Source organism: Meles meles, chromosome 1, assembly GCF_922984935.1.
Source record: "Meles meles chromosome 1, mMelMel3.1 paternal haplotype, whole genome shotgun sequence".
NCBI lineage: Eukaryota > Metazoa > Chordata > Mammalia > Carnivora > Mustelidae > Meles > Meles meles.
Genome location: NC_060066.1, coordinates 20414064 through 20428963, shown reverse-complemented (window position 1 = coordinate 20428963; position 14900 = coordinate 20414064). Strand labels below are relative to the sequence as shown.

The 14900-nt window shown below is 43.9% G+C and overlaps 1 protein-coding gene across 1 annotated transcript; it reads left to right on the top strand.

The window, feature by feature from the left end:
* The first annotated feature begins 2167 nt into the window (after positions 1-2167).
* CCN3 (cellular communication network factor 3) lies at positions 2168-9575 on the top strand. Its single transcript, XM_045997927.1, has 5 exons — positions 2168-2339; positions 2471-2696; positions 3812-4063; positions 5031-5245; positions 8099-9575. Exons 1-5 carry the CDS (start codon positions 2268-2270, stop codon positions 8393-8395), a joined length of 1062 nt encoding a protein of 353 aa, XP_045853883.1. The 5' UTR covers positions 2168-2267; the 3' UTR covers positions 8396-9575.
* The last annotated feature ends 5325 nt before the right edge of the window (positions 9576-14900 follow it).

Genomic DNA, 14900 nt, shown 5'->3' with positions numbered 1-14900 from the left:
CTTCCCTTACATGGGAGAAGCTGGTCTGCGGTGAGACTGAGTAAAGCTGACACCCAGAAGAGCAATGAAAACAGATGGGGGGGGGCAGAGTCTTGTTGGCTCCCAGGCCCTGGTGCTGGTGGCCTCCAAGGCCTACTAGCACCTTTCTCATTAGTTATCTGCAAAATACCACGGCATTCCTCCAGAAGTCCTCTTGCCGAAGCCAGTTCCGGTTTGGTTTCCGTTGCGTGCAATCAAGAGACTCAGGTTAGCTGTGATTTCTTGACATTTTCATCCTTAATCTGGAATTCACATTTCTCCTCTCATCTTTCCTCTTCCCAAGAAAAGTCAGCCCAACCCTAGTGCTGCCCATTTCTCCTTGTTGTGGCTATTCACGCTTTGAAAACCTGGCCAAGATTCTTGCTTCCCCATTAACTATGCTTCCAATTTTTCCATGACTGCAGGTTTCCCAAGGCCAGCTGCCATTTTGAAATTCACTAAAATGCTGTCTACCAAGAGCCTTCACCAGAGACTCTAACTGAGTAGGTCAAGGGTGGGGCAGAAAAATCTGTGGGTTTTTTTTTTTTTTTTGGTTTTGTTTTTTTTTTTTTAAATACACCCTGGTTGATTCGGATGTTCGGCAAAGTAGAAGCATCACTGAGCCAGACGACCCGGGAAGTTTGTCCAGAGTATACGAGGGTCCTAGCCATGGCGCATATTAACTGTTCAATTTCTTGTCAAGCTTTGAATACTGCTGAGTCTGGCTTACCTCAAAGAAAGCAGAATGATCGCGGGCTTGGGAATACATAATAGCAGTTTCAAGGTGCGCCGAGAACTCTCCTCAAGGGACTTGGGATAACTTCAGCTCGAGGAACAGACATTGCAATGGCAGGCCTGGCCCCTTCCACCAGCTGCCTTTGCTGTCCTTCATGCTGGGCATGGACGATGTAGAGGAAATCTGTTCCCTTTTTCAATCCAGAGTTACATCACAAGACTATAATTTTTCTTATAAAGTGTCTTTCCAAGGCGGCTCTCCTCAGAGATGCTGGGCATAGTTATCCCAGAGGCAGTGGCGAAGCTGAAGTAGGGGAGAAATTTTCTTTTAATCCGTCAAGAAATTTCATCTTTGGAACCATTCTCCTGAGAGATGACAAGGGCTCGGAAGCAGCCCTTTTTAAGAGGCAGATGCCAGGTGGGAGATAGATGTGATTTGCTGGAGGGGTCAGCCAAGTAAACCAAACCCGTCCTTTCTCCTTCCCTAACTCACTGAGGTTTGGACAGTGGCTGAGCTGAACCTGTCTCACCAACTCTCAACGGCTCTTGGGTTTTGACACGCGCTGATTTATGTTAGGCATGATACAACAGGTGTTTCAAGGCTTTCTTCTATCAGGAAGAAAGCTTGTATTTACCTCGGGCTTTATGCTCTGATCTTATTATGTTTTCATTTTATTTCTTCCAAGCCTGCGGAATCGGGAGGAGGGGTGAGGTTTAACAGTCAGTGGGGTCTTGGAAAGATTCGAATCGAAGGAACTTTTTGCCCCGTTGGGCCAATAGCATCCCTCATCCTAACCCGGTCGGGATGCTTCGCTTTGCTTTTGTCTTCTCTTCTCTTTTCTTGCTTTCCCCCTTCGGCTTTCTTTTCTTCTCTCTTTCTGCTTCCCTCCCTCCCCTCCCCTCCACACATTCAAAGAGCGCCCTAAAGGGTGACAAACTTGCATGTGCTTCCCTTATGACTAACCCGCTGGGCCTCTCGCCAACCCCCCGCGGATGGGCCCAGATTGCAGGCACCCCTCGAGGCGAGCCCCACGTTTGCAGCCCTGCCTGCAAGGGCCGGCTCGCAGCGCGGTGGGGAGTGCCGGTGTCTCGGTCCTGGGGGAAGGCCGAGCGGCTTCCAGGAGGAAACGGGCGTTTCCTTCCCACGCGCTCGAGCGAGCCCCGGGTCCCGGCCGCGCGACTCCACCCTGCCCCTCCCTGCGCTCCGGGAAAAGCCAGTCGCCACACACAGGCACACGCAGGCCCCAGGGCCGCGCCCTTAGGAGAGCAGCACCCACGGCCAATTGCCATGGCAACCCGGGGTTCGTTCCATTCCCCACCCAGCCGGTCCCCCCCCCCCCTTCTCCTCCCGGCCCTGCAGCCAACCGGCTTGAGCGCGTCCCGCGAGCGCGCTATAAAACCTAAACCGGTGCCGCCGGGGAGCAGAGGCGGGCGCCCGACCTGCAGCGGGGGCAGCGGGGCGGATCTGGGGCGCCCGGTCTTGTTCCGTCCAAGCCGGAGGGAAAAGCCTGATCATGCAGAGCGTGCAGAGTCTGCCCAAGCGGTGCATCGGCCTGGCCTTCCTGCTGCTCCAGGTCCTGGGGCAGGTGAGTGGCGCACCCCTCAGGTACCTCTGGCTACTTTGCCCTCCAGGGTGGCCCCAGCCGGGGCGCTCGGGTCGCTCTGCCTTCGACCGTCCCTGCTGAGAGCTTTCTCCTTCTTGTCCCGCTCGCGCCAGGTCGCTGCCACCCCGCGCTGTCCCACCCAGTGCCCGGCCCGGTGTCCCAAGACGCCGCCAACCTGCGCCCCCGGGGTGCGAGCCGTTCTGGACGACTGCTCCTGCTGTCTGGTGTGCGCCCGCCAGCGCGGCGAGAGCTGCTCCCTGCTGGAGCCGTGCGAGGAGAGCCGCGGCCTCTTCTGCGATCGCAGAGCGGACCCCAGCGCGGGAACCGGCATCTGCATGGGTAATCCGGTCCCCGCGCTCACTGCCCTCGGCTCCCGCCCGGGGCTCCTTTCCTCTCCTTCTCCCCTTCCCTGAGGGTAACGTGCAAGTAACAACGGGGATGCTGCTGCGGGTGATGTTTGTGGAGAACTTACTGGGCGCTAGGCACGGTCTGCGGAAGGGTGGGGAAGGGGGCGCTTCCAGCTTTAGAGAAGCCGGAGGGGAAAACTGATGGCAAAGTTGAGAGCATTCATCGCTTGCCTCCTTACAGTGGAATCTAGATATCCTAGGCGAGGAGCAGAGCAGAGCTTAGGGCCAGTGAAATAATTTTCTTTGGACATTTCCAAGGGAATGCTTGGGGGCGATGGAATCTTGGGCTGACTCACAAGCTCACAGTTTCCCCCACCTGCCGCCCAGCAGGTTTGTTTTCACACCTGTAATGGTCCTATTTGAGCTAAAGCAGCCTTTGGTCTCCTGGGACCACTCCTGGGACCAGTCTGGGCTGTGAATAAAATAAAACGCAGGCAACTAACCAATTCAGGCTGGTGACACTGATTGGGGGATCATTTTTCCACCTGGTGCACCATTTAGTTGGAGGCTGCCCCCACTCCAGCCCCCCCCCCATCCCCATAAGAGGGCTTGGAATAGCCTTTTACTTTCTTCTCTAAGTTAGTGATGATTTATTGTGCTGGAATGCCAAGGAATCCTACCTCTCTTCCCGATTTGACCAGTTAACCTATCTGGGGAGTACAAAGTGCACCTTTTTTCTTTCTAATTCTAAGCTGCTGGAGTAGGAGAATCGAAGGAAGGTCTAGCAAAACGACTTTATTCTTGGGAACAACAGCTGTGGCACCTTGGGATTGTCACTTCTCAGTGGTGCACTCCCTGCCTCATCTGTGGGGGGAAAAAAAACCAAAACAGTGGCAGCATTGGATGGTCTTCAAGGTTTCTTCTAGCTGTGGGAGGCCTCCATGGGGACATATCTCTACCAGAGAGAGAGAGAAGAAACAGATAGCTTCAATGAGAAAAAAAGGGGCACCTGGGTTTGCGTGTAGCTTGTATAGCTTCCCCATCACACTCTGTTCTTGATTTTTCTCTCTGCCCTTCCCTCTCTGCCTTGCTTCCCCGATGCTCTAGCGGTAGAAGGAGACAACTGTGTGTTTGATGGGGTCATTTACCAAAGTGGGGAGACCTTTCAGCCAAGCTGCAAATACCAGTGTGCCTGCAGAGATGGGCAGATTGGCTGTGTGCCCCGCTGTGGAGAGGACTTGCTTCTGCCCCAGCCCGACTGTCCAGCTCCCAGAAAAGTTGAAGTGCCAGGGGAATGCTGTGAAAAGTGGATCTGTGACTCAAACGAGAAAGGGGAGTTGGGAGGCCTTGCCCTTCCAGGTAAGAAACTCCAGATCACCTGAAAGTGATCACCACACAGGCAAAAGGCAGGCAGGAAGCATGTGTGCTCTTTTGGCTTCTCCATGAGAAACTGGCCTCGGTTTCTAGCCATCCAGGGGTGGATTCCAGATTGCCCACTGAGATCAAACACATCACGTGTGTGTGAATCCTTGCCAAGTTATTGAAGTAGGCACACAGTTTCTCCGAAAGAGAACCTGCTGCGTTCAGTGGTTCGTTTGAGAAAGGGGACTGATTTTGTCTTACTGCATGACCAGCCTCTCTAAAGAATGCTGCTTTTCCCTGGATAGGTGTCCCAGAGAAATGCCACCTTTCTAGATGCTCTAGGAAGGGTCAAGGAGCTTTGTTTTGCTTCTCTTTGTGTTTTATCTTCTAAAGGAAATGTTTTTTTGAAAAAAAAAATTCAAGAGCCAATATCAGCCAGATACTGAATCAGCCAGATTTACATCCTAAATGCCAGATTTAGGATGACAGTACACAGACCTTGGCAGGTTTTCTGAGGTCAGAAATTATCAAACATGCCTTGTGAATAGGAAAACTTCCGTGTAGAAGTGCCCCAAGCCATACCTATTAAGTGTTGAGACAGAAATGTTTGTAATCAGAGTCCAAGTGTCTATATCCCATGTTGAAAACACGACAGCTTACGGGATGGTTGTTGATGCTATCCTGTTCTACGTTCTTCTAACTGCTAGTCTTCTTAAAAACAGGGCCTCCTAAGCTAGTTCAGGACAAGTTGAGAGTCATCCCACAGACCTTTCTGGAAGGCCCAGAACATGCCGGCATTGTGCCTCCTCTTTAGGTTTTATAAACAGAGATCCAGTTCTGAGAGCACCTGAGTTTAGTAGGTACAGAATTGAATGAGACCCCCTTTCCAAGGATGGCTGAAAGCATCCTTCTGCAATCCGCATGTTTTACTCAATATGGCCGCCTCTGTTGGTCCATCGCGTAGCCTACAGGACAGAAGCCACGCTAGGAGTTGCGGTCTCTGACTCCAGCATCAACTGCATCGAACAGACCACAGAGTGGAGCGCATGTTCCAAGAGTTGTGGCATGGGTTTTTCCACCCGGGTCACCAACAGGAACCCGCAGTGTGAAATGGTGAAGCAGACTCGGCTCTGCATTGTGCGACCCTGTGAGCAAGAACCCAAGCAGCCGGCAGATAAGGTAAGAGCCTGGAGGCAGCCTTCCCACCCAGAGGAAGCAACTTTGCCTCCCGGGTGTCTTGGGCTCTAGAAAGTCTCGCTGACACTAGTCCACACAGAGGCCAGCTCTAGCTGGGAGTGAAGCCCAGAGAAAAGGGGGGAGAGGTTCCCGCAGTGAGGGAGTTTACCTTCTTTTATTTTTCCTCTTTCATGTGTTGAAATATCCAAGCAACTCACAGCAGGTCTAGCGGTGGAGGGAGGAGCAGGCAACAGTAGTGTCCCCAGTTGAGAAGGTCTGGCAACTCTCATCCCATTCCTGGGAAAAAAGTGGCCGCTCGCTTGCCAAACACAGTTGATTTGAAAGCGGTCGCTTCTGACCTCCGTATTTTTCACCCCTTAGGCTCTATCTGTAGGAAGCACAGGGTAGAAATCGAATCTTCCTCACTCAACCCTCTGTCCCCAAATCCTACCTGGTCCCTGCTGTGCGCCTGATAAACAATTGTTGATGAGTAAATGAATGGATGTCTGGGAATTATTTTCAGTGCTTCAAAAAGTCTAGGGGGAATAGTACGTTTCCCAGCAAAAGGCGATATGTGCCAAATAAAATAGCACATTTCTTTCCTTTTTTGCTGGAAGTGAATCAACTCAGTGTGTTAACACTGACCATAAGGCATGCGGATCAGAAGCTCTGATTGGTTCCTGATGACATCACAGGCTTCCTCACTAGAGCCATAGATCAGAAAACACAATATCCAAACTGACCGTTAAATGGAAATTTGTACAACCCTAAAGCCAAAAAGTGTCTAACAATGAATGATTTACATATCCCTACACCATATCACCTAATGTCTAAGGGTGCGACTTTGGAGTCAGACAGCCTAATTCCTGGCTTACACTATAGAAACTAGCTGTGGGATCTGGATGAATTTTCTTAACCTCTAAACCTCAATTCCTTCCCCCATATAATGAGGCCATTGACAGTACCTACCTCAAAGTTGTCATGGAGGATTAAATAGAATGAATTCACAAAGTGGCTGGACAGAGATGACTCTCTTAGCATTAGGCATCATTTCTGTTTATCGCTCAAAGAAGTTTCCAGCAATCATCTTAGTTCTACGGCTACATGGCTATATGATTTTGGGGGGTCCATCCTAATTTATATTTCTTCCACCAATTTTGAAAGAACACATAGAAACATCCCTAAAATTATATGCTAGAAGCTGCCCCTCCCCCCACATAGGGGAATTGCAATATGCATGGACACAGTAATGGGGGTTCACCCACAAAGCTGCCTCTCTCGTCTCTCTCTCCCTGTGTCTGTTCCTGTCTCTGCTTCTTTCTCTCTCTCTCTCTCTCTCTCTCCCCCTCTCTCACACACACACACATACACACACACAGATGTGGCTGACCTTGTACCTTTTTGAGGACATTGGCAAGAATGTAGGTTACACATTAAATATCAAAAAGGAAGAAACAAAGGACCTTTAACATTGTCAAGGACACACTTCTTTATTAAATAAGGCTTTTCCATGTCATGCCTCCAAAACTTTGTTTTTTCTATTGTTTCTTTTGCCAAAAATTTTACATTTGTTTATGTAACTTGCACCCAGTTTTATGTTGGGAGATATTCTATTTAAGATACATACATTTCATAAAGGTTCCAAAACCTATTTGAAAGTTAGGGAAATAACAACATAATAATCATTACTTCCTAACACCAAGAGATGCTTTAAAATGGGCTAGTGCTTCTCAAAGTGTGACTCCCTAGACCAGCAGCATCATCTAAGAACCTGTTAGAAAAGCAAATTATTGGGACCCACATCAGACCCATTGAATCAGAAACTCTGGGTGTAGTGCCCAACACTCTCTGTTTTAGCAGACCTTCTAGAAGATTCTGATGTAACGTTTGAGAGCCACCGATTTAAGAGAATCCCAAGCCTCATCACTCCACAGCTGAGGGCTGTGCCTAGGAAAGTGCAAAGCAGAAGAGAATTATGGTAAATTTTAGTAGGCGAAGAATTCTGAGCGGGAAACAAACATAGTCAGTGTTGTGCTGAATCTGTATGAGGGTTCCTCATCAGCCATTACTAATGGAAATTGAATAAATTCTTCACTTACCATGCCTTCATGGAAAATAACCTTAAATCCCATTATCTTAGATGTTCCTGAGGTTATAGTATAATAGAAGACATGGGCTTGTGTCAGACATTCAGTAACGAGATGTTTCTGGTGACTTTAGGCCTTTGAGACTCCATTTACTCATCTGTGAAGCTTGCACAGTTGTTCCTTACATGAATAATTGATCCTTGTAGGACTGAATGTTAGTAACATTAAGTGAGTTAATGTCTGAAAAGTATTTGAAGTATTTGAAGCATTAGGAGGTATGCAATGCTGCCAGGTGTATTCCATTTCTTTTTATAATGCCTAAGAATGCATTGGCTAAAACAACATCAAAGTCTATTTCAGTGGCTTGAAAAAATAGATTTCTTCATATACACTTTCACCCTCATGCATATTGCCAAGTCAAAAGATGGTTATGTACCTGTAAGCATGGTTTCCACATTCTAGGCAGGAAGATAGTGAGTGCAGGAAGCAATAAAGAACTGTACCTGTCTGAACATCAAAGAATTTCCCAGAATCCCTTGGTTTATGTATCATTGGCCAGAACTTGATCACGAAGCCATCCCAAGCACTCAGATATTCTGCGGAAGCAGATCCTCGTAGCTGACCAAATTGTCCAAACACAATAATGTGATGTTAGCAAAGAAGAACAATGGATAGGGGGCAGACAGCTAGCAATTTACTCCATATCCCTAAAATAGTTCTTTGGAGAAAGGGTAGCCATTCCATGAATCTGCCTTTTCTTCTTTTTTAGAAAGGAAAGAAGTGTCTCCGCACCACAAAGTCACTCAAAGCCATCCACCTGCAATTCAAGAACTGCACCAGCCTCCACACCTACAAGCCCAGGTTCTGTGGGGTATGTAGTGATGGCCGGTGCTGCACCCCCCACAACACCAAAACCATCCAGGTGGAGTTCGAGTGCTCCCCAGGGCAGATCATCAAGAAACCAGTGATGGTCATTGGGACCTGTACCTGTCACAGCAACTGTCCTCATAACCACGAGGCCTTCCTCCAAGAGTTAAAGCCAAACACCAGCAGAGGGGAAATGTAACATGTAATCCTTGAGAAGCATACCTACAGAGGCAAACTGTAGCTACCCACTATCAAATGAATATAAGAAAAATTAGGAAGAATTATTATTTTACCCCTGAATCCTGTGTATATTCTGTGGTCATATGAGGTCAGTTATATCTGTCTTTTTTTTTTAAATGAAAGATATGATTAACTGTAAACTTGAAATCAAGGTAAGCTCAGGATAGTACTTAGGGATGACTTACTTTTCTGTGGTATTTACTACAAACGAAAATTTGTATAAATTTAAGAAATCAGATACATGTTTTACTGTGTAGACTACCACATTACACTCATCTTATTTTGTTACACACTAGTGCAATATCAAGAAAATGTCAGTCATGAACATCACAGTGAAGTTCAATATCATACTGAACATGTTGTCATACGAATATTTTGCCATATAGTGAGGTTTGACTTGAGGAGGTTTCTGTTGAACTCTCTTTTTGAGTGGCTCAACTCTCAACTTCCAAGTTCAAGATCTGAGGAAATGTGTAGCTCTTCAGTTTGAAAGCCAAAGACTATTAGTCTTCTGTTGTGTTGCATACTAGGAAACAAGATGTATCTACAGGAATGGAATGTTTGTTAGTTAAGTGGACTGGTGTGATAAACTTGCTCCATTGGAGACAAGTTGACTCCTTTACAAAGAAAGAAACCAAACTGAAAACTCTCCCTAATACAGAGATGACCCGCCTCTCAGCCCTCATACATTTCTATATGCTGGAGGCTAGTGGGGCTCACTGCTTTTTCACTCAGAAGAGGCAGAACACATCAGCAGAGATTTTCTTTACCTTACTGATGAGTAAACTGGGGCCTAAAGCACCTGATTATAACCTTTGATGACTTTCAAGTGTGCTGGTTATAGATTCTGAGAAAGAAGGACAAAATCAACATGACTGTGGTGGTAAAATACCACAAATTTTATGGGAGTTCAGAATGATGGTAGACATACCCAGAACTTATCCTTGGGCCCTAATTATGCAAACTCACAAACAAGATATATGTGTATACATACGTGTATCTAATTTGTCAGGCTATAAGATAGGCTGCAAACTTAAATGTATACATTCTTTTAATGTCACCACATGTGTTCAGCTTTTCTCTTTTAAAGTATTTATATATAAGTTATACATTTTTTAAAAAATATTCTTTTTACTTTCTCTGTTTGTCAGACCTCACTAAATAAACATGATTTTATCAAAGTGTGACTGCCATTCCTTATGTGCTTATGAGTTGCTTACTGAAAATTTAAATAATGGATGGATCTAGAGAGTATAATGCTAAGTGAAATAAGTCAGACAGTGAAAGACAAATGCCATATAGTTTCACTCATATGGGGAATCTAAGAAACAAAACAAAGGAGAAAACACAAACAAAAGAAACCAGACTCTTAAATACAGAGAACAAACTGGTGGTTTTCAGTGGGGGAGGTGAGTAGGAAGTGCATGAAATAGAGTGAGGGGAGTAAGATTACACTTCTTGAGATGAACACTGAATGATGTATAGAACTGCTGTCTCATTATATTGTGCACATGAAACTAATATAACACTTTATGTTACTTCTACTTCCATATAAAAAAGGAAATACAGATAAAATTAAAATTTACAAATTAAATCAGACACCAAGCAACAGCATCTATTGAAAACAAGGTGCATATTTTTAGATGAGCTTACAATTTCTTATCAGAAGGGAAACAAAAGATAATTCTGAGTTCGATGATCTCTATTACCAAGGCCTCAGATAATCCCCACACTGTTTACTCAAGCCCACATCCTGAGCTCTGATACGTTTTTCTGGACAGCCTGCTAGACACATCTATGTATTAAAAATTGAATGTGGACCAAGCAAAACTTGCCTCCCTGGTTTCAAATTGCTCTCCATCCTCCCAATTACCCATCTAAAACTGCCAGCATTATCCTGATCGACCTACTCTTCACTATGTGCCTGGAAAAGCATATTTCCAGAGGCAATGCAGAGCCCAGCAGTGAATAGGGCTGCCATCTGGGCAGTGTGAGGGTCAAAGTTAATATAGACTTTATATTAAAGTTTCTTTTTGATGTAGTGGGTCTATAGTTCTTCCACATTAAAAAAAAAAAAAAATTTCCTCTTATCCCAACTTCATTTCTCCTACCTGTAGCTTCCTGCCTAACCTATATATTTAGCAAGTTTGTATTTGTCCCTTAAGATAAATTGGAAAGCCAATTTGATTTCTAGAGTTTATTCAAAGAACATTATTAAGGACAGTTAACATTTATTGCACACTTATTATTGCACACGTATTTGCAGAACACAATACCTTCATTAACAGCATCTAATTTGCCCAATGGCCCTGTGAAGAACCCTCCTCCCCATTTTGCACATGAGGAAACTTAAAATTTTTTAAACAAATGGTTAAGAGAAACTGGTGGCTTGCGAACTCAAATCAAAGTCCTTTTGTTTCTACTTCAAGCTATCACATGAATCCATGCAGAAATAATCTCTCTGTAAGTCTGTTCAGTCCCATATTGTCCACAATGGCAAAATGGGAATATCTGAAGGCCCAACGATATAGATTTGGCTGGATAAATCCAGTACAGCCATTATAATGAAGGAAATAGCTATCTCTAAAATGAAAATATAAAAAAATACTAACCTCCCACAAAAAGTATAGAACTGTGAGAAAAGTGATTTCTTTTTGTTCAAAAGTATGTTCAAACATATAAAGAGAACACGTAATGAGAACTAGGAGACAATATACAATAAAGTATGATAGTGTTATGCCACCTTGGGCCTTTTTGTTGTTGTTTGTGATTTCTTTATCTTTTCCTTTTTTCTAACTTAGAACATACTACTTTAAAAGCAGGGGGGATAAAAGGATAAGGCTAAATTCAGATATCCCTTCAAGCAAAGTTCCCTTCATACCTGCTCATTCGTGTTGAGTTGGCTGCCCCTTCCAGCATCTGAAACAGTTACTAATTCATTAATTTTGTTCATTCAAAAACAATTACTCACTGCTTCTGGGTGCCTAGCATTGTTTTAAGCTCTGGGAAAGTAAAACAAATGATAAAATAAACAAGCCACCTTCCTGGAATTTACACTCTCTCTGTTGAAAGAAACAGGTTAAAAGCAAGTAAAGGATCAATGAAGAGAAATATCAAATAGTGATAAATAAACCCTAGGAAGATCATCAAAACAGGGCAATCTAATAGAGAATTTCTTGGTGGCCATTTTAGCTGGAGGTGGTCAAGAAAGCTCTTTCTGAAGAGGTCACATTTCATCCTAGATCCGAATGACCAAGATTAGGAGAAAGAATCTTCTGGATAGAAGTAACAGCTAATACAAAAAAAAAAAAAAAAAACTAGCATCAAGAATAAGCTTGGCACTTCATTAGAGAAGCTCTGCTGGGCTTGAGGTGCCAGGGGATGTGGGAATGATGGAGGGCTTTCCTCACCGGGTCACAGTATTTTACAACCGATTCTTTAAATTCCATTACATTGAGCACCTCGAGGCCAGCATCTTAATCTTCTTTGTATCTGCCCCAGTATCTGTCACATCGTAAGACTTCACTATATACCCATTAAACACATGAATGAATAAATGAATGAATGGACAACAGACAGAATATTCTTTGAAATAAATGCTAGGCTTTTAAACTATCATTTTCATTATCACTGTCTCTTGGAGAGCAATCCCCCACTCTCAGACCTACCCAGACACACACATGAATGCATGCAGTCCTGAAATGACAATTTAAAGACTTTGAAAAAAATATGATCCGATCTATAAATATCTGTGAAGTCCAGAATGTTCTAGGAAGATGGCAAGGAATGCAACATTTACTGAGCAGGGCTGAGGGCAGGTTTGGGAGTTATTCAAGCCTGGATTTGAATACCAGGCCTACTCTTTTCCAGCTGTGGGATACTGAGAAATTTGCACATATACTCTGAGCCTCAGTTTCCACACCTGTAAGAGGAGACCATAATATTGATAGAGTGACTAACCACCTTCGTTTGTCCCAAACTGAGAGGGTTGCTGGGACTCAGGACTTTTGGTTGTAAGATCAGACAATCCCAGGAAAACTGGGCCAGATTGGTTACCCTAATTATCAGTCACACATTGTTGTAAGATAATATGTGTTCATAAGCACTTGACTGTGCCAGATACATAGTAGGCCGGCAAATGACAGCCATTATCATAAGAAACATCCAGTAGAATCAAGCTTTGCCCCTTATTCTCTGCTTGTCATATTCAGAGGTAGACATTACTGACCTCATTTTTACAGGGAAATATAGAGAGTATAAAGGAAGCTAATTGCCTATTAAGGACACAGTAAATGAAGGAGCTAGGGTTCAAACTCAGGGTCTGCCTGAGCTCAGAGCCAAAGATCTTTCCTTTCTTCAGTGCCGCAGCCATGAGGCCAAGTGTATTTTCAGCAACCAAAACAATTCCAACAGTTTTCATTTTTGTGCTATTTTCCCAAACTAGAAATGTTCTCTTTTAGAAACAGCATTGCAAAGTAGTGAGATGTTTGGGATCATTCTGTGAATGTGAAATTTTGAAAGCACTTAATTGCTTTTTAGTGATAAGGCACACTTCATTGAAAATTATTTGGGAATTTTTCTTCCACCCCATAAGGATTCAGTTCAAGAATGTGGCAAGGACGTCTTTACACAAGGAAATAATTTGTCACATACATATCTGTGCTTGATGAGATTATCAATAGACCTTTTGACAGAGATTTCTAGGCAGGACTGGATTTTTCTTCCAGGATCTTCCTGTAGGTACACATTGTCATGTTTCTGCACGGGTTTCAATCCAAAATGCTCAATATCATAAATCAAATTATCAAAACAGTATGTCCTTTTGGCTGTGTGCTATCGAGCTTGGTTTGAAGATTCATTATTGTTGGAAATGTATTCATCTTAACCACACCGCATGGCTCTCGCCGGCAGTGCTATCCCGTCTGGACCACAGAGGGTCCACCAAATTCAATTACCACTTCAATAACACTACTGGCACTTTCTGAACTCTGAATAATGATGAATTCTTTGCAGCTATCCAGCTGAGGACTGTGAATTACTGTTTCACTAAGCCAGCTGTTCTGTGGATAATCAGGACGTGCAAAGGGTAAGGATGTCACTGTTGTCCCATTCTTCCTAAAGATGTGTGTCTCTTCTTAGAACAAGAAATTGAAGGTCTGAATTTCAGCCCAGGGAGCACTACAAAAGAAGATAGAGTTCCATTCAAATGGCAGAATTTCACAGAATGAACTGACCACCAGTTCTACTGGAAGGAGCCTGGAAATAAATGTTTTATAATCCAAGACGAGGATGTTGCTTGGACTTATATTTTATTAGCAAAATCTGAGTAGCAGGCTTTGCCTGTAGCAGAGGTTCAGAAGTCTGGAAGAGGTTACAAAGTTCTTTGTGTGGGTTAAATAAGGGTCAGTATGCTCCTAATGGACACAGATTTGTCCTGCTGAAGCAAGGCCACCCGCAAGATCCTTGGAAGACCTTGTCAGGGGAGATGCCAGTAAATCCAAGTTCTGGTTCCTCTAAAAATTTCTAAATCTCAGCAGTGAGAATCTTCCCTGATACTTTGCAGAGCATCTCAGCCCCCAGAAGAAAAGGACAAAGACGACAAGGATCCTGTTGGGTGGACCCTGTCATTCCCCAAACTCCATATCCTTGCTCAAGAATCTACTTTTAAGTTCACCTTCTCTGAGAAGACTTCCTGACTGGCACCTCCCCCGCCCCCCACAACAGAACTGACCATGCCCTCCTTCCTGCTCAACTTCTTCTTGTAACAATTACAATCACAGCAGCTAAACACCCCACCTCTGTCATTAGTTTTCAAGTCTGTCCCCTACTAGACTCTAAGCTCCATGAGAGCAGAGACTTTGTCTGGTTTTCTCACCACTACGTCTCATTGTCTCATATTTTTCTCTTACATTATTCCAAGCAGCTAAGCATAATGAACACCTACAGCAGAAATCCAGCATTGCAGGCCAAAGTTTCTAGGGCACACCACATTTTTCAATGAAAAGTTCAGGTAAATCTTGATTTCTCTTTACTATATCCATGTTTGTTAAATATTAAAAAATATATAACATTTTAGATTTCTAATTGGTTAGTGTGTTCAACTTTTCCTACCCAACTCTTCAAGTGAAACTGATGCCCCAGAATGATGTACAATGTCTACACTGAAGTCACATATTTCCTTGTATACTTCACATAGTCAAATTAGTAGTAACAACAATAATTTCCAATTTTATCTCATTTTAGGTGCCATCAATTATAAGATGTATTATTAATTTATGCAACAAAAAGAAAGAAAAATTATGCCAGTTCACTTAGGACACACCCTCAATTGTGAGATTTATCTTACTTTCATAAACATGAAATATTTTAAATGTTGATTTTAGAATATATATAATTTAAAAAGACGATTTTTTAAAGGGACAAAGTAGAGGAAAAAGAGAAATAATATTTACAAGATTATTAAG

What these genes read in the sequence shown, in the direction of transcription:
- CCN3 (XM_045997927.1), top strand. Translation starts at nt 2,268, where the DNA reads ATGCAGAGCGTGCAGAGTCTGCCCAAGCGGTGCATCGGCCTGGCCTTC. An exon ending in TGCTCCAGGTCCTGGGGCAG is followed by an intron (nt 2,340 to 2,470) that starts GTGAGTGGCGCA and finishes CGCTCGCGCCAG; the next exon opens with GTCGCTGCCACCCCGCGCTG. An exon ending in GGGAACCGGCATCTGCATGG is followed by an intron (nt 2,697 to 3,811) that starts GTAATCCGGTCC and finishes CCGATGCTCTAG; the next exon opens with CGGTAGAAGGAGACAACTGT.